The sequence below is a fragment of the Poecilia reticulata genome, chromosome 20 (genome assembly GCF_904066995.2).
Source record: "Poecilia reticulata chromosome 20, P_reticulata-male-v2, whole genome shotgun sequence".
NCBI lineage: Eukaryota > Metazoa > Chordata > Actinopteri > Cyprinodontiformes > Poeciliidae > Poecilia > Poecilia reticulata.
Genome location: NC_088849.1, coordinates 3,125,066 through 3,152,381, shown reverse-complemented (window position 1 = coordinate 3,152,381; position 27,316 = coordinate 3,125,066). Strand labels below are relative to the sequence as shown.

At 37.2% G+C, this 27,316-nt stretch overlaps 2 protein-coding genes and 1 long non-coding RNA gene across 9 annotated transcripts in view; 2 read left to right on the top strand and 1 right to left on the bottom strand.

The window, feature by feature from the left end:
• Window positions 1–384: 384 nt before the first annotated feature.
• On the bottom strand, window positions 385–1,890 carry LOC145549408 (uncharacterized). The gene is made up of 3 exons (XR_014085375.1): window positions 1,570–1,890; window positions 964–1,078; window positions 385–869 (listed from the first exon to the last, which is right to left on the bottom strand). It is a non-coding gene; the product is annotated as an uncharacterized LOC145549408 (long non-coding RNA).
• A 2,117-nt stretch (window positions 1,891–4,007) lies between these two features.
• LOC103482343 (myelin-associated glycoprotein-like) lies at window positions 4,008–10,904 on the top strand. Of its 4 annotated transcripts, XM_081601684.1 has the most exons (10): window positions 4,085–4,102; window positions 4,382–4,436; window positions 4,753–4,840; window positions 5,632–6,018; window positions 6,335–6,652; window positions 6,729–7,001; window positions 7,126–7,161; window positions 8,429–8,513; window positions 10,482–10,515; window positions 10,676–10,904. In XM_081601684.1, exons 3-10 carry the CDS (start codon window positions 4,756–4,758, stop codon window positions 10,691–10,693), a joined length of 1,236 nt encoding a protein of 411 aa, XP_081457810.1. In that variant the 5' UTR covers window positions 4,085–4,102; window positions 4,382–4,436; window positions 4,753–4,755; the 3' UTR covers window positions 10,694–10,904. The 4 variants fall into 4 exon arrangements, with proteins under 4 accessions (XP_008436676.1, XP_008436674.1, XP_081457810.1 ...); XM_008438452.2 differs by lacking the exon at window positions 4,382–4,436 and having other exon boundaries at window positions 4,009–4,102; XM_008438453.2 differs by lacking the exon at window positions 4,085–4,102 and having other exon boundaries at window positions 4,325–4,436.
• Window positions 10,905–18,277: 7,373 nt separating this feature from the next.
• slc12a7b (solute carrier family 12 member 7b) overlaps window positions 18,278–27,316 on the top strand; it is a 68,072-nt gene continuing 59,033 nt past the window's right edge. For all 4 annotated transcript variants that reach the window (XM_081601934.1, XM_081601933.1, XM_081601931.1 and 1 more), the window contains exon 1: window positions 18,278–18,561. In XM_081601934.1, coding sequence (XP_081458060.1) covers window positions 18,375–18,561 — 187 coding nt within the window. In that variant the 5' untranslated portion in view covers window positions 18,278–18,374. The remainder of the gene's footprint in view (window positions 18,562–27,316) is intronic.

Genomic DNA, 27,316 nt, shown 5'->3' with positions numbered 1-27,316 from the left:
CTATTTGTATTAGTAAAATTGGCTTGTTTTAAGTACAAATACACTAATTTTAAGAAATTTGTAGGTTTATCTTGGTTAGATATTTTTTCTTGTTTTGGAAAATCTTGACAAGATAAATGTTCTTGTTCTGTTGGCAGATAATTTTTCTTATTTTAAGAAAATGATACCCTATTTTTGTACTTTTTTTTTCTTGTTTTTGAAAGGGGACTTTTTGCAGTGTATACCTAAATCTAGTTTATTTTTATTGTTGCATAGGATTAAAATATATATTTTGTCACAGCTTTACTCAAGGTTCTTATTCTAAGACAAAAATCCAAAAATTGATCCTGTGAATACTGGAACAAGAGATGTTATTGGCTTGCTGAAATGAAGACATAAGTTCAATTACTTTTAACATCTTTATTACGTTTAAGTTTCACATAAACACAATAAAACATGACTACTGGTCAGAATTTAAAGTCTGGATGGGCATCTGATTCTGAAACAATCCTGTAAAATGACAGAACAATGACGATCTGACACATCTGCTGCACTAAGAGTCAAGCAAACCAAATTGTCCAAAGCAAAAAAAAATCTTGGGATTAGATGTCAACAATAGGAGCTTCCCCCGCAATGAACTTCTTCCAATAAGCCATAGCCTTTTATATGTGGAAGTCTTGCCTCAGTTACGGACAGCGTTCTCAAGACGTCTGTCAGCAGCACAGAGAGGAGTGGCCACAGACACGGATGCTGAAAGGTGTAGTAGCTATGATGTCCTCCTTTCAGAAGATCAGGGCAGGCAGGCATGGTTCCAATGGCCAGTAGAAAGTTGGTTTCACGATCACCACAGAGCTGAAAAGTGGTCTTGTTTGAAGTTGTTGGGTCATCTGCTAATTGGAGCACAGACAGAAAAACAGTCACAAAACAAACCACGTTTTAGGGACTAATCAGTGTAATGATGAATCAGTATCATAAATTTCTTACCTCAAGAATGTGAAGGATGCCGTCACTTGCAATTCCCAAAGTTTCTTGTAGATGGTGCAATACATGATTGGAGATGTGTCTGGCATAAGCTTCACCATGGCAACAGTTTGGTTAACTTGAAAAATAAAACAAGTCTTATTTTAGTTCATGTGCTCAATTACAATATTACATGAATTCAAGATGGCAAGAAAGTTATTTTAATTAAATCAAACTAGGACTACTTAAATTCACAAATCAAAAATAGTGTTTAAAATATCCTGGTAACAGTGTGGAATATCTAACCTAGGCTTTTAGACTCATTGCATTTAAGTTTTTTAATTACAGCACATCAAACACCCTCAGTTAGTGAAATACTAGGCGGAATTGCTCTTTAACCATTTCCCGAATCATAAGCTACGAATGAGAAGCCACCTTAGCTATGTTAAAAAACGGAAGCTACCAAGACTCGTGTCGATATTTTTAAGCCACAGCTATTGTGGTTAATAACTGTTCAAAGCTCATATTCACAAGAGCGGCTCTTTAACCGCGGATGAAAATTGGCATATCACGACATGCTAACTAGCTTCAGTTAGCTTATCTTAGAAAGACAGACAACTTTAAACTTACCTCTCAGTACAGCAGCTGTAGGGTCTATACACGTAAAAAAGTCCTCCATCTTCATTCATGTCCAACCGAGATTAGAGAATTTGCCAAAAGAAAATCTTATAAAAGTACAGTAGATAAAAGCTTAGTTAGGCTGTTACAACTGAATTAACGGTTAATCAGGGCAGTTAAATGATCTCTGGCGTTGCCGTTAGTGATGTGCGGATTGATACTGAAATATCGATTCTTCCGATACCAGAACTTAATTCTTTAAAATCTATTGTCAGATCCAAGGATCAATACTTTCAACACTTTAGTAATTTGAAATAATGTAGATTAACAAGAGCAAGTTAGAAAGTAACTAAATTATTGAGATCTTGCCGAAATGAAACGTTATTAATGGGAACTACTTTTTCTTCCGCCTGGTGAGTATGTAATGTGTAAGGACGTAATGCCCAAGCGCAGCGTGCTGCTGACGCTCACTCACTCAGAAATGAACATGTTGACAGATTATTAAAAAAGTGACATGGAGCCATTTCAGCTGTCATTTTATAGTAGTTTTAATAATTAAACAAGGATGTGTTTAGTAGGGTTATTACTTTACTAATTTTCTTTTTTTTAGTTTGCAACTCCATTTTCATATGTTTTGTATATTTCTGCTGAATTAAAATAGCTTATAGTAAACGAGATTGTTCTCAATGTACTTCTGAGTTTAAAATGAGTGCATCAGAGTACATTGTGTTCTTTTTATGAAGCCAAGATATGGATTACATTTATTTTTATTTAATTAAGAAACAAATTAATTGTCTTTTGCACAAAGTATGGGATCTGTATTGCCAATACCACCTTAAATTTTACTCGGTATTGGATCGGAAAGAAATCTGTTGTATCGAACATTAATACTATCTCACTGACATTTTGGGCGCTTTCCCATGTGGATTGTATGATGTCATAAAAGGGTTACAAACATGATGAATAAAATATTGTTCAAACTAATATTAGTAACTTATAAAGTAAGAATTTGAAATATAAACCAAAAGTTAAAATATTTATCATGACATTGAGCTAATCAATATTGTTGATTCTAATCTCATTGTGTGGAATACCAGCCATTTCAAATCACACATCAATAGAAATTTCATGACATGTCAGTAAGAGGTTGCATCAAGAAGATCAAATTAAGAAGGTCCTTAGCAGATGGAAACATGCCAAGAATTATCTTGATATATAAACTGATATTGTTTCTGAAATTGTTGTGTTAAATGTCAATCGTTTAAATATTAAATTATAATTTCCTGTACACTCTGCCAACTTATACAAGAATATAAGTTCATGGGTTTTTTTTAATTTTTCATTGACTATAACACAAAGGATTCCATTTGGACATAGTCTGTTTTAATTATCTGAATACATTTAATTAAGTATGTGATTTCGCTTTCTGTGCTTGAAATAAGAAATTTTTACTTATATAAAATAAGTTCTAGACTTGAAGTTTGATTGGTAAATATTGATATTCTAGATTCTAGCACATATTTACTCATAATAAGTAATATTTTCTTAACATTAAGCTTTTATATCTTACTGAGATAATTAAGTACAAAAACACTTAAAATAAGAAAAATATTCTAACATAAATCCCTCTTGGTGAAAAAAATTATCTTGACAGAAAGAAAACAAGAAAAATCTCCTTAATTTAAGATATTTAATCTTACTAAGATTTCAGTTTTTGCAGTGATATGCTCACCTGGACCAGCCGGCGACGATGGTGAGAATTATGTTTTTTGATTTCTCCAGTGTGTTCAACACCATCCGTCTGGTTCTACTGGGTGAGAAGACGACAGCAATTCAGGTGGATCCCCTGGTTCCACCTGTTAGTTAGATAGTGATGGATTGTGGATTGTCTAACTGGCAGAACACAGTTTGTGTGCCTGTGACACTGTGTGTCAGACAGTGTTGTTGGGAACACAGGGGCGCCAGAAGGGAGTGTCCTTTCTCCCTTCCTTTTCACCCTCTCTACAATAGACTTCAGCTATTGCACTGAGACCTGTCATCTCCAGAGGTTCTCAGATGGCTCAGCTGTGGTTTGGTTGTAACAGTGAGGATGATGAGACTGAGGACAGTTGCTGCTGTACGACCTTGTTACATGGTGTGGGCTGGACCACCTGCTGCTCAATGCCATCAGACTTTACAACGCCCAACTCTTAGTAACTTAAATCTAATTTTCTCTGCACTCATTCATAGATTATTTATAGATTTAACATATTTGCATGTACATGCTCGTTAGTTTATTTATTTTTATTTTGTCATATTGAATTACTTGCCTCAATCTGAAGGTGGAGGAAGCCACCTTTCTTTTATCTGTTATGGTTATATTTGTATTATTAATTAATGGAGTATTTGGATGGAGTAGCTTGTCAACAAATAAGCAATTTTCCCTTGGGGATTAGTAAAGTACATTCTATTCTTCTATACAAGTTATGTTACCCTTGACGCTTAGTGGTTACCATAGTAATCAGTAACTGAGATCATTCCCTTTTTCTGTTGCCATATGAAACTGGTATGTATTAAGATCAGTTCTGTGTTTTTTATAAGTGTTATATTTTAGCATGTATTTTAGACTAACTTAACTAAATACAGGCTTTCATGTGTAATTTTGCCATGTTTTGTTTGTTTTTAAAAGTTATAATGTTTTTTGCTGTGTTTAATTTTACAACACAGCACCATTGACAGCAGTTAACTGCCGTCAACTGTTCATTGGGAGCCAACTGTTCATTGGGAGCCGTTGCTCTGTAGTGGGGACTTCTTATACTTATTCACTGGATTTTTATTTATATAGGGGCAGAAGCTGTTGGACTGATCTTAACCACTAGCTTAACTTTTTCTCTCATTAGGTATGTTTTAATTTTTGATAGAAAGTAATGTTTCATTTACCAACGGTGTGGTAGTCTTTGAATGTGAGATATATGCCATTTATGTCAAAGAAAATATTGATTATATGGATTGATTACATAAATTTATGATCAGAAATCATACAATCATCCTAATTTTGTTAACTAATTGTGTAATGCCAGAATTTTGATATTTTAGTTTTACACTTTTTTATGCATTTTGTTTTAAATGTGACATTTCTCTGACATAACTTGATATTTTAATTAATCATCCACTTTTATTTAAACTGACGGTTTTCTTTCATCTTGTCTCTGTGAGCTGATGGAGGGATATGAGAGAGTGATGCCAGCCCTGTCTGAGAAAGTGCTGACAGTCAGCATGTTACTGAGTCTCTTCTTTCTTCCAGGTGAGCTGTTAGGCTGTAATAATAATAATAATACATTTTATTTCAAAGGCGCCTTTCTGGCACTCAAGGACACCGTACAATAGTAAAAAAAACTGTGACAGAAACAAATAAAATGTAACAAGTAAAAGTAGATAAAAATAAATAAAACAAAACAATGTATCTATATAAGAACTATGTAAAATCAGGCAAACCAATTGTGTCATGTGGAAAAGGCAGATCTAAAAAGGTGAGTTTTGAGTTCGGTTTTAAAATTTGATAATGACTTTATGTTTCTAAGGTATGGTGGTAATGAGTTCCATAGTTGGGGAGCAACTTCCGGTTGGAAATAAAGTTCCAACCGGAACACGGTGTGCTAAATAATAAAACAACAGACTTCGAGGCAGATCCATTTTTCTCGAGGAATTTTAATAATCGAAGTACTGGAATCACTCGAGGAATAGTTTCAGTCCTACCGGATACCCAAGTGGCCTGGGTCGTATTCGAAAAGAATCCGACCTGTGGTATTCAGACCGTAATGAAAAGATCGGATACAGGTCGCATTACTCAAAAAAAATTGGGATTGAGTCATTTGGGTCAGAAAGGCTGTGTTCACACTGTTCACACTGCAGCCTAAGTTCTCTCACAGCTATTTGGAGACATTACTGGAATCATTTATTTTTCTAGTCCCAAGAAATAGATCCTGATTTTGTTTAAATGCTCCACATGTAGCAGGCTGCAGTTTAAGGGTCAGAAAACTTCTCTTCATGACCATTTTGCTTCACATTGTGTCCATCTTTATTCTACTTTTACAGGAGTTCAGACCAACTGTCATTCGACCCACATGGGAATCAACATTACTGCGCCAAAGCATATTAATGCTCTGAGTGGATCCTGTTTGCTAATTCCATGTAGCTTTACTGACCACAAGCAAATGAAGATTGACGAAAGAGAAAAAACATCTGGAATTTGGATAAGATCTACAGTCTGGGTTACCAATTATCCACGTCTTGTGGTTTACAACAGCAGTTGGTCAAAAAACAAATATGAAATGAAAATGATTGGAAATCTGAGTGAGAAAAACTGCACAACTGTGTTTTCTAATACACATTCAAGTCATACAGACCGTTACTTCTTCAGTATTGAAAATGGGCTTCTCAGATCGTTTGCTATCTGTGATCCTGTTCTTTTAATAATTAAAGGTGAGAGCCTTTTGTTTTTATTTATATTTGATATTCATATGTAGAGAAAATGAATTATGATGCATTTTTGATGTAAAACAAACTCCATAAAACTTCACTGTAAAATTATACATGTTCTGGACAACAGGATCAGAGTCCAGAGTTAAAGAAAGCCGTTTGTGAACACAAAGTGGATGTTTTATCTAACTTTATCTTTCAATGTGCTCTAACCGTCATATTTATCATCCGCCATTTTGCTTTTCTCAACTAGTGTTTAAAGTGGAGTCAGTCTGCTGTATCTCACTGTGTCAAATGTGTGTGTGATGTAAAAACACAGATTCTGCTTGGAGCCCCAAGATTGAAATCTCAGGTGACGTGAAGGAGAATGACTCTATCACCGTAACGTGCTCAGCTCTCACTCCCTGTCCATATTCACCTCCTGAACTCACCTTGAACCTCCAACCAAACCTTCCCAGACAGATGGAAAGGAACACAGATGGAACATTTACATCTACAATCCAGCAGAACATCACTCTGTCATACAAATATGATGGATACAACATCATCTGCTCTGCCAGATATCCTGTGAATGCAGGAAAACCTAACAAGAAACCTGATAAGGGATCAATGACAAAATTCACTCTCTTTTTTTCCTGTAAGTAATACTACCTGAACATCATGGTTCAGCTGGTTCTCATCAATAATCTGGAGGTTTGCTACATTTTCCTCAGATGCTCCCAAAGAAACCTCAGCAACCATAATTTCATCAGTAGATGACAGTTTGAAGCTGCGTTGCTCCAGCAGAGCCAATCCTCCCGTCAGCGTCTTCACCTGGTTCAAGAACACCACAAATGGAGCCATGAAAGTAGCTGAAGGAGAAAATTATGGAGTCCAGGTCACTGAGGGGGGAATTTATTACTGTGCGGCTACGAATGATGTTGGTAGTCAGATATCTCCAGAGATTCATCTGTCTGTAAAAGAAAAGGAAAAAGAAAAAGAAAAAGGTAAATAGAGAAATATGGAAGGATGTTACTGTGGCTGAGTCACCAAATCAAGTCATTTAAATGTTGCAAATGAAAACAGATTTAAACAATCACATTGATTCAGCTTTTATTTTTCTCCATTCAGTGATTGAGCCAACTCGTAAAGTCATTGAAAGAAAAGGTACCCATCTATTTCTCTGAAGAATTTTCTGTTCACTGTTAGGAACCTGGGTTGTTGAGCTGTTTTGGAGTTTGATTTGATTTTAGTTTCATTATTTTTCCTTGTTAGTTCCTTAGTTTGATCCAGTTAGTCTGGATCAAAATAGATCCAGACTAACTGGATTAGTCCTTTCTTAGTGATTCTAGTTTATTTCGTGTGTCTAGTTATTCTTTAGTGTTAGATTTATTTCCTAGTTCCTTGTGTACTTGCCAGAGGTGGCCGGTGCCCAACCCACCTCTATGGGACCCTCATCCATTGCTCCTCTTGTCTGTGTCACCATCTACATGATCCTCAACCAGCTCCATGCATAAAGACTTTAAAACCAGTTCCTCACCCCAGAGATACACCAGCAATTGATCCATCAGTTCCAGTGTCTGTCATGTCCACAGCAACAGCTTCTGTGGAGTTAGCTCCTCGGTTCCAGGCTGCTCAGCCTCCTGAACTCCACAGTGACTCTGTCTCCAAGAGGGTTGAGGTCGACCCGCTGCTGTCCCCAGTGCTTTGTTGTGGGTCCTCAGCTACCAGGCCTCAACATTGGGTCAAAGACATCCCCAGGTCTCAATGGGATGACTTTAAAGTTCTTTAGCTGATGCTGGCCCCCAAGCTTCAAGCTCCTCCTTTGTTTCGGCCTACTGACTAACAGGATCATCAAGCCTTTGGGTTCCACTGGCCGAAAGGCAGACATCCAGATCCTCCTTCTGCATTCCATCAGTTGAATCCTCTTTGTGGATTCCTTCACCGCAACGCTGACCTCAGGACTTCAGGGTCCTCTGTCACTGGCACCCTGCAAGGTTTCTGCTCCTTTGTCGCCGCACATCAGACTCTCTGCTCCTTTGTCTCTCAACTTCTTTGTCGACACACATCAGTATCTGGCTGTCCTTCCGAAGCCCCCTCCAAACACACTGGTTAGGTTGTTTGTTTTTTTTTGGACTTTTATTGCCATCTGGTATCCATCTTGAAGTCAAAAAGATTTCTTTGCCTGATTCAGCAAAAAAACAATCAATTAAATGAAGTTTTGGTGATCCTCCAGTTGCTCCATACTTCTCGTATTTTATATTCAACATCAAAGTAAAGGCAAACTGTCGAGGTTTTTAGTTATACAACTAAAAGCTAACCTTGTTATACAAATGGTTATCAAGTAACATATTTACGATGGTGTAAGAAGTTGTTTTAATGGTTAGCGTCAGAAATATCTGTCTTCAGGTTTTTTTGCTTCTTATTTTCCCAGGAGCTGAGAGTTCTCAAGTTGAGATTACACTTATAGTAGCAGTTGGTGTTGTCATACTTATCTGCCTGCTCAAAGTCGTCATGTGGTGAGTATTTTGAGCAGTATTTTGTGAACTTGAGTAAATGTACACCTGGAAACTATTCTCAGTACTTAACTGTTTCTACATTTTGTTTAATACTTTCTTACTCTTGATTGCATTAAATTAATTTCTTTCCTAAAAGTTCTACACAGAAGTCCCTCAGTATGACAATGTGGGGTGAAAAACGTTTTGTGCAAATTAATTATATATATTTTTTAAATGTTAAATTTATTTTTGTTGAAATAAATCACAAATACCTTCAACATTATATGGTTTTAATATAAAATTAAGGCATGAATTACATTTCAAGTTGAACATCTGTCGTAACTTAATATGCCTGAGTTATTTTTGATTAAACAAAGAAAATATTCTTTATTTTTTCATTACCTCATCTAATTTCTTTTCTAACTTAACAGTGCACACAATCCAATGAAAACATTGGAATAACCTCATATTACATGCTTTCACAGTTTGAGAATAATTATACCAAATGGATCAGTTGAAGTATTTGCTCCACAGATGTTTTAGTGAGCAGTGGGTCAAGCGAAGGTGAAATTTTGCCTCAATTTAGCCAAATGTACCCATAAGTGTGTTAAATAGTTTTTCACCTCAACAGATAATCTGGTGTAATTAAAACTCTCATTTCTACTGTATGACTATTTCTGCATGTCACATAGCCTGTTGTCATGACATTTATTCTGTGTATCATCAAAATATACCATTGTCCACACAATGGAATCACAACGACGAATAGAAAATGAGCTCAATTGTATCCTTTTGGCTCCATTTAGTGGAATTTTATTGAGGAAACAGAAATAACAATGAAGACAGTTGTCAACAAATGTGCAAAATACTATTTATCAATTTTAAAATTTTTCAATTATCAATCCAGGAATATATCTGCTGAAAACTAATCTTGATTCTGTTTATCAAAATGGCATGAGAGAAAACACACTGAATTATAACATAATTAGGAACACAATACTAACGCTGTACAGATGCATTATGCTTATTTTGTTTCCACAATGGTAAATCGATTAGACTTCTTACTTGGAAGAAGAGAAAATAAAGGCTCTGCTGAAGTTATAAGAGGCTTGGTCCTGTCTGTGCTGGATGGTCAAGCCTCCTGCAGCCTGTAATAATATATAAACTATTGCACAGTTTTCTGATTATAAGATATTTTTTCCAACTGCAACTACTTCAAAAATAACAAACCATCATATAAAAGCAATCTTGCATTGTTGTATCAGTAAAGTCAGGTCATGGTCACAGTAGCCTAAGTTTTCCTTTCCCCAACCTATTGGGCCAACTCTGTGCAGGGGAATCCCAAGCCATTCGCCGGCCAGACAAAGCTTCCCAAACAGTGAATGTCGACTCTGTTCCATTAAATCTATTGTTGTTCGACACAAAAACCAAAACCTGAAAGAAAAGTTTGGAACAACTCATCCACTGTATCAAAAGCTGTGTGTATAGCACAGTGTTACACACAGAAACAAAGTCACCTGAAATAGTTTTACAATGATTGGAAAGGTGGTGGCCTCCACTGTCCACTGACACCAGTTGGGAGAGGGCCGGACAACCAGTGGTATATTTTCAGTAGCAAATTTTTGGTAGACTCTGCAATGCCTGATGGACTTATTTATCTGCTTAGATTAAAATCTAAAAAAGTACTTGTGTATGAATTTTATTTTTGTAATTTATGTTAATGTGATTTCTTGGTTTTCCAGTTTAATCAATTTGCAAAGCTTTTTTTCCCAGCATTGTTATAATGACGTATTGGTGGGGAGAATTTTGAGGAAAGAGATTGATTTATTTTCCGTATGCACTGTAATACTTGAACTTCTTATGTGGAAAAATAAATAGTTTGGGCTCAAAAATGTCTGCATCCTACAGACTCACTCACTACTAATACCAGAACTTGTTCCTGTAATTATTATTCTCACATAAATTATTCTGTTCTATTATTTCTTCCAGGTTTGTAAAGATCAAAAATCCAACCCCACCACAGGTCAGTGTAGGTGTAATACTACACTATCATGATTACAAATAATCATCATGAACAAATGATGTATCAATATGATCTTTAAAAGAGTCAAAATCACCTGTTGGTAATCATGACTGTTTTATCTGTTTGTTATATTTCTGTTTTCCCTTCTGACTTCCCACAGAGTCCAGTTACTGACTAACTGGGCCTTGAATTGTGAGCCAGTACCACTGAGGGAGCTGTTTAACATGAGGATCTAAACTTCTTGATAAAACAGCTTCCTCCTTGCGTAACAGCAGTCAGCGACAGGAAACGACGTAAACACAGATCTCCAGATTTCTAAGAGCAGCTCAGCAGAGTCTGACTGCCCAGAGGTCATCAACACAAGGGAATAAACAGTGTCGTGATCCGTGTTTCTATGTGTTTATTTTTGAGTTTCTGTGTGATCCTGTTCCCTGTGAGTCCTGTCTCTGTGTCTTCCCCTGTTGATTGTCTCCCAGGTGTGTCTCGTTCCCTTGATTACCCCATGTGTATTTAGTCTCACCTGTTGTCTCTGTTCTTCGTTGGATCCTTGTCTATTGCTGTCCTATATACGTTTAATGTCAGTTGTTGCTCTCCAGTAGAACTGATAAGTCCTGGTTAGCTTCGCTCTTGTTTTCAGTCTCTATCAGTTGCTACCGGTATTAGCTGTGTGCTACTCTCTGCCGTGCTGCCTGTTCCTGGACTGTTTGAGCTTTATTATTCATTACAACTCATCATTTCGTCTATATCCTGGGTCCCGCGTCTCTCCTCACCACCAACCACCCCACCACATGATTTAATTATGATTTTCACCATTTGAGGAAGCAGTGCAACTTCTCATAGAACTCATACATGCATTTATCTTTAGTTGCATTGTTTACTACAATTGTTTCTTCACAGATCTGCCTAAAAATAATCAATCGGACAGTTGCAGGTGATCGAAAATGCTGCTGCTGGCGTTCTCATTAAAACCAGGAAGATGGAGCACATCACCCTGTTCTAAAGTCCTTCCACTGGCTTTCTAGCTCAGAGAGAAAATAAAGGCTTTTAAATATTTCTGTCGGTATACGTTGAGCAACATATGTGATGAGTATTGATGATTTTAACAATGGCATTCAGTGTCTGTTACAGGTTTTCACAATTGTTGACTATATGATGTTAATTTTTTTTTTTTTTTCATAAAAACATACAAAATTGCCTTGTTTCTGAAATTCTCTATACATTCAAACCAGTTGTTATTCTCAACTGATTTAAATGGAAATATTTTATTAGAAAAAGCTACTCTGGGGAGTTCAGATTTTTTTGCAGTGCAAAACTATTTGTCTGTTGTGCTGCTGAGGTTTATGTTGACTGAAAGACATTAACTAGCAGGTTGAAAAAAGGTATTGTGCAAAGATGGATAAATCCACTAGAGGGCAACATCACTCCAACAGTTCCTGAATGTCCATCCATCCATTTTCTTGCACCCTTGTCCCTAATGGGGTCGGGAGGGTTGCTGGTGCCTATCTCCAGCTAACGTTCCAGGCGAGAGGCAGGGTCAGTTCCTGAATGTGTTTTAGCATTTTAACTTGATAAAACTTTTGCAACCAGTTTCTTTCACATCACTCACACCAGGACTCAAGCAAACAAATCAGTTTAAATGTTTGCACTAAAACACAGGAAAGATCATTTTAGACGTTTTTGAAAAAGGCAGTCCTAACAAGAGCAGCACTTTACACTTCTAGACGGTCACAGCAGTAACAGAGGTGGTGTGGTTCCCATCTGCTTACATTGATCTAGGTAAAATGACAGCGACCCCTTTGCTCTGCACAGGCCTTGGGATCTTGTCACAGTGCACCTTCTTCGTTCAGGCACAAACAGGCCTCAAAAATATCTCCGTCTGCAATCGCTAACATCAGCTCTGGTATTTGACAGCCCTGTTTGGACAGCTTCCCACTATAGCAACTCACAATCCCATCTCACAATTAGTACTCTGATACTAATTCAGTGTTTGAAATAAAACACCTTTTATTCAAATAAAACTGAATTCGGGTGAAATATATTCATGTTCTAAAGGCTCGAATTTACTTGAAATGAACCAGCTCAGGTAACTTTCACAAAGATTTGAATGAATATGATAAGCTTGTAAAATTGTAGAACTGTTAAGGCATGATGATAACAATATACAGAACCATTTACTCCTGCACACATGTGGCAGCTGTAACCGTGCGGCACCTCATTCCCAACTGAGATTTGATGAGACTTTACAAACTAAGGAGACGCCCCTGCTGACCCACCATCCCTCTGCTGTGACAGGAGCACCACAGTGACAAATCAACAGGGGACCTGTTTCCGAATAAAAGCTTCTTTTCATTCTGTATAACTGACCCACATTCAGCCCATCCATGGAGCGTTGGCTCCAGTAATTTCCCTGACACAGCTGAGGCAGACACAGAAAACCTTAGGAACAGGACTTCACATATAATCAGAACCTGGAGGAAATCCATTAAGTGGTTAGAGGTATTTACAGTGGTGAGAGAGACAGTAAAAGTTAGCAGGAGCTATTAATTGAAAACAATTCACAGAGCCACTTCTAAACACATTATAGTGGGTTTAAGGCATGGGAGGGTTTTTTTAGGATTCCAACAAACAGCCAGAGCATAAGAAGCAAAATTAAAATAATTTTCATCATATTAGCCAGAGCATTCATACCCTTTGTACTTTAGAATGATGCTGTTTGATCTCTAATATTCTCTGACAAACCTCTGTACATCACACAGCTAATGTTTACCTTCAGCGTACAATCATAAAGTTGAATTAAGGGGGAATTAATGTATCCCACTGAAACCCTCTTGTCAACGACTTAACCTCTGCAGCCTGTTTACTCAGTTACGTCCCAGTGGGCGATCGCTGTGACAACAGAGTCTGATGGGAGGGGACTGCTTATGGCCTGCACTTTCTATATTTCACTGTGTATAGCAGTCAGCTGCACAGACATGCCCTTCAGTGGCATTCTGAAAGTAAATCCAAATGATTTGTAAAATGATTCTTTGATATGCTTGCATAACTTTATCATAAATACAAACATCTGCCAGGTAAGTAAGTTGAGTCAAAACAAGTTTGCGCCGGCATGTGTTAAAGATGAAGTCACATGAGGGCAGGGCTTTTGGGAAAACATGAAAAAGACTGCCGACAGAGGAAATGTGTAATGTGGCAGAAAAAAACAGTTGAGGGTGATGTAAGACACTGACAGGAAAGTGAGACAATGGTGAGGTGTGTGGTAGGATTGGATGGTGGGTTGAAGGTTGGCTTGCATAAGAGAACATCACAAATCGCTTCCACTTTCTAGGTTTGGGGTCTTGTGAGCTAGGTTGAGAGTGGTAGAAAAGGAGGAAAGATGCTCTGAAGAGATGGCAAATAATAATCAGAATGGTAGTCTGTCTGTATAGGGTTGAAGCTTCCAAATATTAAGCAATTAAAGTCAAAGCAGGAGGAATGTATAAGACATTTTATTGATCAGCAAAAATGTTGTATATGTTGCATGTATATGCAAGCCCATTACATACATGATAGCCAAATATTAGTAATTGTGTAAAATAAGATCCAGTAATTTAAAACTCCAACAGAATCCATGTCTCCTGCAAGCAACTGTCAATATCCAGGAGACCACTCCTTCTGCGAAACAAAGCATAGAGTCAGATGCTGTTTTTTGGTTGGGAGATTTTACCAGGCTGAGGCTGCTATGAATCCGATGCTTATTACTTAAGCAACATGTGAAAATAACTTTTGCACTTTTTACTTAGTTTGTAAAATGTTTTTGTTGATCTTCCAAATCTTCTCATCTAAATTATTCTAACAGGTAAAAAAAAAAATAGAGCGGCTAGGATAGGAATCAGTGCCTCCAAATCCGAAGCCATGATCTTGAGCCGGAAAAAGGTAGACTGCCTTCTCTGGGTTGAGGAGTTTAAGTATCTCGGGATCTTGTTCATGAATGAGGGAAGAAGGAAGCGGAAGATTGATAGACGGATTGGCGCAGCGTCTGCAGTGAAGTGGGGGCTGTACTGGTTTGTCGTTGTGAGGAGAGAGATGAGTTAAAAATCCAAGCTCTCGATTTACCAGTTGATCTACGTTCCTACCCTCAACTATGGTCATGAGCTTTGAGCTTTGGGTCATGACCGAAAGAACGAGGTCACGGATAAAAGCGGCCGAAATGGGTTTTCTCCATAGGGTGTCTGGGCTCTCCCTTAGAAATAGGGTGAGAAGCTCAGTCATCTGGGAGGGATTCAGAGTAGAGCTGCTGCTCCTTCACGTCGAGAGGAGTCAGTTGAGGTGGCTTGGGCATTTGGTTAGGATGCCTCCTGGACGCCTCCCTGGTGAAGTGTTCCGGGCGCATCTCACCGGGAGGAGTCTCCGGGGAAGACCCAGGACACACTGGAGGGACTATGTTTCTCTTCTGGCCTGGGAACGCCTTGGGATTCTCACGGAGGAGCTAGAGCAAGTGGTTGAAGAGAGGGAAGTCTGGGCCTCCTTTTTTAGACTACTACCCCCACGACCCGACCCCAGATAAGCGATGGATGGATGGATGGATGGATGGATGGATGGATGGATGGATGGATGGATGGATGGATGGATGGATGGATGGATGGATGGATGGATGGATGGATGGATGGATGGATGGATGGATGGATGGATGGATGGATGGATGGAAAAAATAGAGAGCTTTCCTCTCTTTAAGTGATTAAACTGAGCAAACTGAGCAAAAGACATTGGAGGCAAGGTGGAGTGAGTGGACAACAGTGTCGGGGTAACATGTCACAACTACAGGAGAGAATGCAAAAGGGTTACAAAATGATAGTGTGAACAGTTATGGATCATGATTTGGGTATGGTGGTGGCACTAAAAAAAAGAAATAAGGCTGAACTAGAGGTTATGAAATCTGAGATGGATTAAAAACAATGCCTGGCATTCTCTCACTCAAAACCCTTATACAGATTGCAGCTGTTCTGGAACACAAATAATCTGCAATTCATTCCTTCCAGCCTATGAATTACTCTATATTGAGGTGATGAGTTTAGCTGCGGATGAAACAAACAACATGGACATGGTGGATTACAAATGATTTTGTCAGCCCTGTGATTTTATCTCACACCCTGCATACATTGCATTCATCCTCTGCATTAGTACATCTTCCCGGTAAAACATCAAATCTCTCCGGTATTTCTACCATCTAGATTGAAAAGAGAACTGACTTAAATGGCCTCCATACAGCCAGCAGGGGCCATCTCCACCCCCACTCATGCTCCCAGTCATCGGTCATCCAACTGTTCTGCCAGCTGTCTATTTTTGGTCCGTGTGACACACTTCAAGCAATTACTGTCTGAGTGGTGTCTGGACTTCTTCCAGAATATCTTCAAATATGTTTTGGTTGGATGTCAAGTACATATTATTTATTGGTCCAAATTTACGAGAGTCTTTAATAAAAAATAAATGTGGTCTAAGTCTATTAAACTGGTAATATAGAACATACATGGCATGCCCTTTTTTAAATTAGAGTAAGTTAGTTGACATAGAGACTCAAAGACAAGGAACATTCCTGAAAGTTGTAATGGGGTGTTAAGACAAGTTTGGATCCAGTCTTCTTCCCTGAAGATAATTGGCACTTAATACTTTATGTTACTGTAATAAATAAACTGTCGAGATAAAAAAAAAAACCAATTAAAAGTTACTTTTAACTCTGTCATGTTCTTTCCATCCAGAAAAGAATCCCCCACAGTAGCCCTGATACATAAAGTTCTGAGCACATTTTGTCAAACTTCAGGGTGTTTTATTGGAACTTTGTGTGATATAACGCAAACACAAAATGGGACAATATTTTAAATCTTGCTTCACCCATTTTCTCATCAACTCTGACCATCTTTCTGATATCCACTCAAAATTATCCCCACAGCATGGCGCTGTCACCACAATGTTCCTTCCTGTGGGCGACGAATTCACATTGATGTGCAGTCATAGTTTAGATTCTAGTAGCAAAGTGCTATATAACTTTTTTAGGGGGGGTTCTTTAAATAAGCTCTTGGTTTTCTCTGATTGCCTTTAGTGGTGTTGTCGGTCTCTTTGTGCTCATAGTAATTTTCATAATAATTTTCTATCTGGCTGTTCAGCATGGAGTCTTAATTGTACATTTCTGGAGTTCAGGATGTGTACAGTTGTGTTTCTGTATGCAGAGTTACAGAAACACAACTCCAAACCGAGACTTTAGCGTGATATACTAACCTCAAATTATCATGTTTCATTAAGTATTTTGTTATGCTGAGATTGTGTTACTTGGTGAAATGACCTGTTGCTTCCTTTAAGGCTAGTGCTCAGTGAACTCAGGGGCTGTGTTTACAATCCACAAGCCTTTAAGTTTTTTTTGGGGGGGGGGTTTCCGGTTGTATTTACAGCACTTCAATCTTTTTATATGTACATACATATACTACAGAAAAAAGGAAAAAAAATCATTTTACATGTTTGGGGATTGTGATTTTAATTTTCTGTTTTATCTCTGGGAATGTTTAAAACCTGTACCCTGGAGACTATGTGACAAAACTGCTGGGAAACATGCATGGTCATTCTATCCTGAGGTACTGACAAACCATTTATTCTAAGATGGAACATACCAGAGTTATTAAGGATGACTGTGAGCTCAATGACTAAACTATCACTACTTTTTAAATTAGAATGATTTGCAGATAGAGCAGTGGCAGGGCTATAGATAGCAGAGGATGTTCAGGGTCAGTGTTAATTACACTATCATTTAAAGATCACTAAGGAGACTTGTAATGTTTGAAGTGACATGCATGTGCAATTGACATATTTGAGCTCACTATTTTATAATTTTTTTTAAATTCAGCTTTTTAGTCCTGTGCTGCAGACAGAAGGACTATCTATCTATCTATCTATCTATCTATCTATCTATCTATCTATCTATCTATCTATCTATCTATCTATCTATCTATCTATCTATCTATCTATCTATCTATCTATCTATCTATCTATCTATCTATCTATCTATCTATCTATCTATCTATCTATCTATCTATCTATCTATCTATCTATCTGTACGTACGTACGTAACATACATACATACATACATACATACATACATACATACATACATACATACATACATACATACATACATACATACATACATACATACATACATACAGTCAGTTGTTACAGAAGCTGCCAAGTAGTAAGATTCATGTATTTTTAAATCTCTTCATTACATGCAATATGCAATCATGCACAAAGCTTATTATTATCTAATTAATTGACTAAATAATTGATACTTGCAAGAGAAAATTTTTTACATACTTTTATTAATACATATTTTAAATAGTCTACTTTATGTTGTAGGATATACCTGTCTCATTTTTAAAAAAAAAGTACTTCACGGAATGAAAATTTCAATATAAATATGCGCCGGTGGTATGAATGTTTGTGTCTGTTGAAGAGAACAAGTAGAGGCTTGCCCAGGACAAGACCCACCATTCTTGATATGGTGTGTAAAAACATATTTATGTCAGTTTTATGTCTTTATTTTAAAATATGTAGCATTTTCTAGTTAGTGGGAGATTTTTAAAAAAAATTTAAACTTGCTCATTACATAGTTAACTAATTTAAAATGATTCTGATTTGCTTCCATTGGTGAGTGACGGCGCTCCTGAGAACTCTTGACCAATTAGAGAACCTTGGAGGCGTACCTTACTCTACTGTAATCAATCCTCCGATCAGCGCGTGAGCCTGTCCTGAGCGTCGTTAACGGCTCGGGCAAGCACAACCAAGCGGTGCGTCTTTCCGTTAGCGCGAAAAGCGAAAAAACTAGAGGGAAAAACAACATGGGGGATAGATTTGTGGTGGTGCCTGTATACACTGGAAAGACGTGTGGCAAAGAGGGAGAGCGTTCGGGCAGCACTGGAGCTCACCCGGCACCGGACACCGGTGGAAGCAGCAGCAGTGTTCCGGGCACCGTGGTCGAGCCGACGGTACATATCCTGGAGTACAACAGGGAACCTAATAAGTACGGTAAGACAGCTGGCTCAGACATTAGTCCGTGTCCCACTTCTTATCTCACTTGTCTCCGGGGGATTAGACTTAGTTTTTTGTTCGGGTATTGGTTGTGGTGCTGTTTACTGGAGTGCGTTAATTAAGTTTTGGGGTAACTGCACACCCAAAATCACCGACATAGAGAAGAAGCTAGTACAGTACAACCCGCGAAAAGGTTAAGTTACAAATATTGTTACAGTGTGTTGTGTCATTAGCAGAACCTTTATTAAAATTCTCCGTGTTGGGGAATATCACATATATTTTTTAGGTTTTTTGCTAAGTTAGCTTAAACATACCAATAGTGGATTTAACATGGGGTTTGTCTTTCAACAAACTGTTCATATAAAATTTATAGCAGTCAGAGTTTTGTTTAGCGCCACAAATCACTGCAGATTCGAGTGGAACGACCAGATTCAGTCACCGTTGAGTGATGTCCCAAAAGTCTGATGTCATATCTTTAAATATAAATCTCACCAAATAAATTTAAGGTACGTGAAACGGGTCTATCTTGGTAGCAAATATTCTGTATTCATATTTTAACCTAACTCTTAAGTCAAGAAAATTCAGCTCTCCTTTAAAGCAAGATTTAAGGACAAGCTGTTTTTATTTTTTATTTTTATTTTATATACACTGCTCAAAAAAATAAAGGGAACACTTAAACAACACAATATAACTCCAAGTAAATCAAACTTCTGTGAAATCAAACTGTCCACTTAGGAAGCAACACTGATTGACCCGACGAGGGTCCCCGTTGTAAATATTAATTTACTTGGAGTTATATTGTGTTGTTTAAGTGTTCCCTTTATTTTTTTGAGCAGTCTGATGTCATATCTTATATATATATATATATATATATATATATATATATATATATATATATATATATATATACAGGTAATTACTTTTGTGTGCATATTATTTTTCTTTAACTTTAGTTTTGGATTTTCTCTAGAAATATATTGATTAGAATTTTGGGTCCAATTTCTGAAATCAGAATTTTGCCAAGCTTAGATATGGCTTTGCCTGTTTAAGCCAATTCAGATTTTCCTTTTAAAATTGATCATGTAAGGGGATACAAAAAGATAATGGAAATCTTTTGTTGTACTCTTCCTGACCAGAGTGGTTGTTAATCTTCTGTAAGAACAGAGGTGATATTAACACCTGCTGGGGGAGAAAGCAGACACTGTGAAATATAGATTTACTGACATATATTTAAAAAAAGAAAAGCAAAGTGATTAAATAGCACAATGTGCATGTCTAGCATTACTAAAACAGCAGTGTTTTTCCTAAAGAATGCAAATCCTTACCTTGAATGTGAAATTTCTTAGTTCATTATAACGTTCCATGACAGAAAGATTTCTGGGGAAAAGGATACCTTAATGAACTTTTGCTGTTATCCGATCAGCTCTAATCAATTTTCGACATTCTTCTTTGTATCATTCTCTTTTTTTGTGTGTGTCATGCTCTTCGGCTGCAGGAATTATCACACACCTACTGTCGAAAATTGTTATTTAAATTTTCATTCCCATGCTTCCAACTTCATTACTTAAAATACCTTGCGGCGCTGAATTGCAGAGTTCTAGTGCAATAAGCCTTTGCAAGATTAAAATTGTTGCTTTCAGTGTGGCCTGGAAGTTTTTTTGATGACTAATTTTTAAAAAGCCCGACCTGCCAATTCCGTTGTATTTATTTATTCATATTTTATCTGAAATGTTGCCAAATGTAGCATGAGTCAAAAGTTTAACTTTTGTGCTGTTGACCATTCTAAAACTGAGCTATTGTAAGCTATTGAGCTATTGCATTTTGACGTGCTTTAATTTTCCACCGCAACACGCAAACTTCCCCATTCACTCAATGCGTCATAGTTTCACACAACATCGCTTAGGATTTGTTGCTGCGCGTTTGCGCAGTGTGAAGGAAAGAGGAGACCAGCTGCACAGGCAGGCTGCGAAATGAGATGCAGGAGATGGTTTGTGTGATCGGCAACAAGAGAGCGTGATCGGCGATCACCGATCATACACTTTTTCACGGAAATTGGCCGATTATAATCGATGGCCGATCGATCGGCACACCTCTACTGTATACATTTGACTAGTCTGATAATAGTTTATTATACAATACTTGAAAAGCTATTACAAAATAGAAAAGGCATCATAAGGACTCTCCCATGGCAACCGAGGTTCTCTTGTGCTCCTGCATTGTGTCTTGTTGAGTAGGAGACGATCCTGCTCACTAAGCTTTGGGACACAGCAGAATGTTCTACAAAAGTATTTTTTCTGTATTCTGGAAAATCCATTTTCCTTTGAAATTGCTTCTTATCTCTGTTCTTTTGCTGCCTTAACTTCAATCACCTCAATGGTAACATTGAGTCTGCTTCAGTCAGCTATAGCATCCACAATGAAGAGTGTTTCTGTCATTGTGACTTGTTGGGGCTTTTGTAGGGCATGTTTTCTGATTGGAAAAAGATTGGACGTTAGAGTTTCCCAGTGACAGATCACATCTTAGGGGAAAAAAATTGATCGTCCTTTTACAGTTAATAACCGATTTTTCAATGCTTATTCATTTTTAACACTATATTTCTGTATTGATCTTGAGGATTTTTAACATTCAGTCGAATCCTTTCGCTTTATTTTCTTTGCTCTTCTTGCATTTAGACTTTGGTCCTCCAATAGCTGACAAACATGGTCACTATAGCAACACACAGGTAGGTAGAAGGCTCCAAAATAATTGTCAGGAAGTATTGGTCGTGCAAGCGTGCAAAATTACAGTGCAATGATGGCTGGGTGTGTATGTGTGTGGGAACAGTCTGGTGTGTGTATTGAGTCGTGATCAGTAGGACACACTGGGTTTCATCTGGTTTTGAGTCGTTTTGGTTGGAATGGAGTTTTTATGAGCTGCTTTACTCAGATCCGTCTGACATATTTCACTTATCACAGCAAAATCTAGCCATAAACTCATAAAACATGTTGGAGAGCAACAACCATGAAAGAAGCTGATGTTTTGGTCTTCTATAAAGACAGCATGGATGAATGAACAAAAAAAAAATGTAAGGGTAAATTGAGTGGTTGATAAACTTGTGATGAATCATGGTGACACAGAAGAGGCTGGCTATTGACACAGCAAGCCAGTGTGTTATGGTAAGCCTGAAAAATGTTTCTCTGGCTCAGAGCCACAGCAAAACACTGAGCGAGTAACAAGTGAGTTGGTGACTGTACTGAACTACTGCTAATCATTCAAACACGCTCCCAAATATTTGGACAAATTAAAAATGTGCTGAGTATTTTTTGTATTGCATAAAAGTGTCCTGAATTGATAGGTGTGTTGAACAAAACCTAGTCAGCAACAAGCAGCAAAGCTATGAACATTTTATTCACATGATTTCCTTTTAAAAAAAACAAAAACACAACAACAAGTCTAGACCTGTCTATTTCGTTTCAATGCATGGAGTCGGTTTGAGTCAAATCTCAGCTGGTGACTTGAAAAACGTGTTGTGGACACGAATCTTTGTAGTTATGCTGGCATGTGTGCTCACTGTTAGGTTTGTCACGGCCACTGCTATAAATTACTCTGTTAGGCAACCATAGAATAGATTGTGTGTGGCCTTTCATCAGCACATATTTTAATAAGTCTCTGTTACATGATCCTGAGGAAGACTGTCTCCTGTGAACACATGCAGCAGGCATTCACACGACCAGACAGTGTGGACCTTAGGCAATTTCAATTCTAGCATTTTGTTCAAAGCGTAAAATATTCACAATCCATATCCTCTAACTATGATTTAAAAAGCAAAAAACAATTTTTGGTGAGGACTCCAAAAAGCATGTCCTTTGTATGTCATTTCCCTGAAGCCGTTTTTGTCGTTTGTCTAGTTTTGGTGCTTTACTTAATCCTTCTTTTTCCAATTTTTTTGTGTGCAGTCAATACACAATGGATTGCAGTGAATGTAAGACTTTTGTGATGATTCATTTCCTCATCTGCAGGTGAATCTTCTGAAACAAATCTTGATGATGAAGCGAATCATTTTCCAAAACTCATTTTCTGCAACAGTAGCCCAGTGAGAAAATGGGTTTCGGAAATGTTAGCGTGATGGACGGTCAGGCATTTTCCATTACAGCAGGAAACACCTTGTGGTAATTTTAGTAATGCAGGGCAGAGTGTACATACCTGGCCTTGCTTCAGCTCTCTGTTTAATTTTTATTTTTACTTGGAAAGGTGTACCTGATTGGGAAACTTGTGCAACCGTTTGTGTGACTTTCCAGTTGTAATAAAAAGGCTTTATTTGGTCTTTAGAGAGTCATTCAACTCCATCAAAAAAGTGGTGGCATATGCTAAAGTACATATGATTTGGAACATTGTTCTGTTTTGTTCATGGTTGCAAAATGAATTTCTAAAGATAAAGCGTTGGATAGAAAAGAGGAAGACATGGTTAAGAACAGTGAAGTAAGATTGTTTGTGAATTATTGATTTTTGTTCTAAGAAGTGTTGGCTTTTTTAGGTCACCAGACATTTTGTTGGTGTTTTCCTCATTCTAACAGAAGCCTGTAAAATGTATGCTGATGTCAAACCTACCACACAGTACTGGAGAAAAGGGTGTATGTATAAAGTAACTATTAAACAGTTTTCAGTTTCAATAATTGACCTGAGCAATGAGCTCGAGCTGCTGCTGCAGATGGCCTTCTTTGTAGAAAAAGAACTTGAAACCACTAATGCAGTGGTTCTTAACCTGGGTTCGGTACCTCAAAAAAGGTTAAGAACCACTGCACTAATGTTTCTCAAGAGGAGCCATGGGGTAAACCTAAAGTCAAATGGTTGTTTTTAATGAGAAGTGACTCATTTCTGACCATGACAAGTAGAGATGAGCATTTCAAGCTGCAGCACAAATCCAGAATCCCATTCTATTCACAGTACAGCCTGAGGAACATACTCCTCTGTAGAGACGAGGTAACCTTTAGTCCAAACAGTGAAACTGTTGTTCAGCTTTAGTTCTGATGCTTAAGTAGGACACAGATTGCCTCTTATTCCACTGTGAACTGGTACCAAGGATACCAGTGGATATATGTCCGGAGATGATAGCTTCTCTGGACATCTGGAGTAAACAGAGCTTGCTCAGCCAAAACCTGATCAGTGTGCACCTTGTCTCATATGGCAACACACACACACATGGCCTTGTGTGTGTGCCAACTGTGTGGGTCTGGTTCATAAGCTTTTGCAACTTTAAAATAGATTTTTTTTTTAAATTAATGGTTTGAAGCTAAAAAAAATTAATAAATGTTGGATTTTTGATCATGAAAAATAATTCCTTTGCTGTGATGGGAAGATTTAGCCTCAAATTTGGACTGCACAGTATATCGCAAATTTATCGACGTTGGAGAGGCACTCTATGCTTTATAAAAATTTACTACTAACTTGTTTCTTTGCCTAGTCGGGAGGTGTCAAACAACTTTTTCAGTTAACTATTGTTGATTGATGTAGTAAATATTTTGCAGTAGATGGTTAGAATGGTCATTATCTTGATTTCATTCATCGCATAGTTTCCTTGTCTAGTAGTGGAAAGGGATGATATTAAAGCTAAATAATTTGGACAAGAGCAGAAGAATATTAAGTATATTAAACTAAGTATTTTAAAAGCTGAAAAGCATAACCATGGATATTATCTCCTGCCTTAAATTGAAAGACCATTGATGGGGTGACATCAAGGCTCCCTCTAACTTAGAATAGGTGAAAGTTCATTGCAAGTGCTGCCATATAGGATCATAGATCAGACTGTACATACGCAGTGATTGGGAATCATGTTTTTTCTCTGTGGAACACCAAACCAAAGTCATGGGGCACTATCATGTATGTATGGCCATTGTCTGGCATGTAATGTCTTATCTCTTATCATGTCATCTGTGGCTTGACAGCCGAAATGTTTGGTATAAAAATCAGAGGAGGGAAATAAAGACTCAAAGGTCTAAATGTGAATTAGTTTTAGAAAATCTTGCTGAGAAACAACAGATTCCCAATAAGGACTTAGTTTTAGCTATTAATAGACAGCCGTAGGACAGATTTCACGTTTTCCTAATGCAGACCTAGCAATGATGACCTAGCCGAATGGACAAAGCACCTCTTAAAATACCAATTTGCCTGTTGGTCGGCATAACTTTAACATAAATAAGTTACCTATCATTGTGAAAGCTCTGTACAAAAAAAATGGCTTTTTTATATTTCTGAGGCCCTGCTGTTATAGATGACTTCTTTTACTTGCATAATGGAAAAAAAGTTACCATTTTCCCCCCCATGTCTGTTCTCTAAATATGTGTTTATAGACTTAAGGAAGGCGTTCACTGTGACTCATTTCAACCATGTTGTCTTTTCCTAATGCAGTAAATAGGCAAAAAAAAGTGAGTGCTGGGAATGACACAACACTGAGAAATAACATAGTTCCATATGAAAACAACTATTTATTTTCTTTTAAATCAAACACTAATCAATTTATTCAAACAATTTTGTAGTATATTTTGTCTTAGATGGATCCAATGAGACAAATCCAGTCCACTTTTACCCGATATTGTCTCAGTGTTTGTTAAAAATATGTCATCTAGATGACCATTAAAGGGTTACATAACCTGAGCTTTGGGCATGCCAAGGCATGCTGTGTCTCATACGCTATTTACAATGTTTAATGGATGAGTACTGCTGTGTTACTTAAGATGGTACAGATGCAGCTTTCCATGGCTGCTGTGGAAAGCTTCACGTATTTGTCTTTTTCTTTAGCCAATGCAGAGGTTATTTTCCCCTTTCTCTTCCCCAGCTGTTCTCTTTAAGTTTTAACAGCTCAAATCTAGTTGGAACTAGTTTCTCCACCATCATATTGAGACTTGAGCTCAGCTGCACCACACAGTCTCCTTTCTCTACATAAATTTTATTGAAATGTTTTATTAAACAAATTACCTGGCCTAGCCACCCTTCTATAATAGCCACACAAAAATATGGCACGGTGTACTTTCTGCAAAAATAATGTAAAGTTCTGTCTGAAAACAAAAAACACCCCCAACTTTTCCAGTAGTCATTTAACCCCAGATTGCAATGTTAACATGATTTAGCTGCTTTTCCCCACAAACATTTGAGTACATATCTTTTGTGTTAGTGGTTCAAAATAGATAACACATCTGCTCAGAAGAGGGCAACATTGTGTCATGGTTAGTCTTGAACTGTCAGCTTTTGGTTAAATTAAAAGCAAGATAGCAGAGCAGAATCTGTAACAATACAGGTCTTTTACATTGAAAATGTAAAAGACAGTTCGTGTGATGCCATCACCAATAGCCATGCGACCTAACATTGTACTTTAGTTGCTGTTGTGTTGTATAACACAGCATTGAGCAATAAGATGACTTTTGACAATGATCGTGATGTTAACCCACATGACATGATAAAGAGCTTATACCTTCTGTTGTAATCTGCAACAATTTTAATCTGTGCTGCATTCTTTACCCTCCAGGGGGCACTGTTTAGTTATCGGAAATGCTTGGAGGGGATAACTGGTATCAGTTAGTGGATTGCTACTTTACTCTTGTAGCACTGGGAAACTGCCACAGTTCTTGAGAACAAAGGTTATTTTTCTTTTGAAGACCAGTTTAGTATTGCATAATACAAGACACCTTAATGGGGCTTTGTTTTGCTTCTTCAGTTGAAACTATTTTTCACTATAGCAAGAGTAAATCAGACTAATGGGTGATTTTTTTAATTTTTTTTATTTTTTTTAAATTAAATTACTTAAAAAGTACTGATCCATTTGTCACATTTTTTTTATGCTTTTAGATGATATCAAATGAATCTAGATATAGGTGTGGAAATAAATTGTCCCACTAATTATTGTGATAAACTATAATATTGTCTCAAGACTGTTTACAATAATGACATAACAATGCAAGGTTACCAAAGACCAATGAACTTTAATTTTGCAAAGAAATCTTACAAAATTAAGCTGGAATGTATATTAAATATCCTAAATATAACGCAACAAAATATAATAAATAAAATACAAAAAAGAGAAGGAACCACACACAACCTAAATCATGACAAAAATGTATTATGATCTCTCTGTAAGCAAAATCGCCCTCAAAAAAATATTAATCAGAATAGAAATTATCCAGCTAATTTTAATTTACCATGCTATTAATTGCTTATTGCGACAGGCTTATCTGGACTTCTGACTGCATTATTCTCAAATTACAAAATACTCTATGAATATGAGTGAAGAAGCTGGAGAAGAAAGAGCTCCTATGACCTTCACACATGCCCTTGCTTTCAGGTTAAGTATTGACTCATCTTCCATCTGTGCAGTCGATCGATAACTTTATTTTGAGGTTAGAAATGTGAGCCTACAGAAGAGAAGTTCACATTAGCGTAATTGTTGAAGTCGGGCAGAACAATGGACTATGGACATATGAAACCAACATGTAGGTTTCCATTAAGTCCTATCTTAATGCAGCACAGATTAGTTTTTTTTATTTGCGCATAGAAATGTGACGTGATGTTATGTTTTCAGTGAGGTATTCTTGAATGACGATTTATTTTTTCCAAAATATTTAAGAACACTAGACATTTTCTATATATGAATTTGGGGAAAAAATAAAACGATTAGGAAAAAAATAAAACACATTTTATAAAGCACTATTGGAGTTACAACAGTACAATGTTTAACAGTCATATTATGTCATTCCTGAATAAATTTTCTTCCACTTATTGGGTC

Bases quoted from the DNA above. Each gene is read 5' to 3' on its own strand.
- LOC103482343 (XM_008438452.2), top strand. The intron at 4,841-5,631 runs GTGAGCTGTTAG...CTACTTTTACAG, and splicing joins GAGTCTCTTCTTTCTTCCAG to GAGTTCAGACCAACTGTCAT. The intron at 7,002-7,125 runs GTAAATAGAGAA...TTCTCCATTCAG, and splicing joins GGAAAAAGAAAAAGAAAAAG to TGATTGAGCCAACTCGTAAA.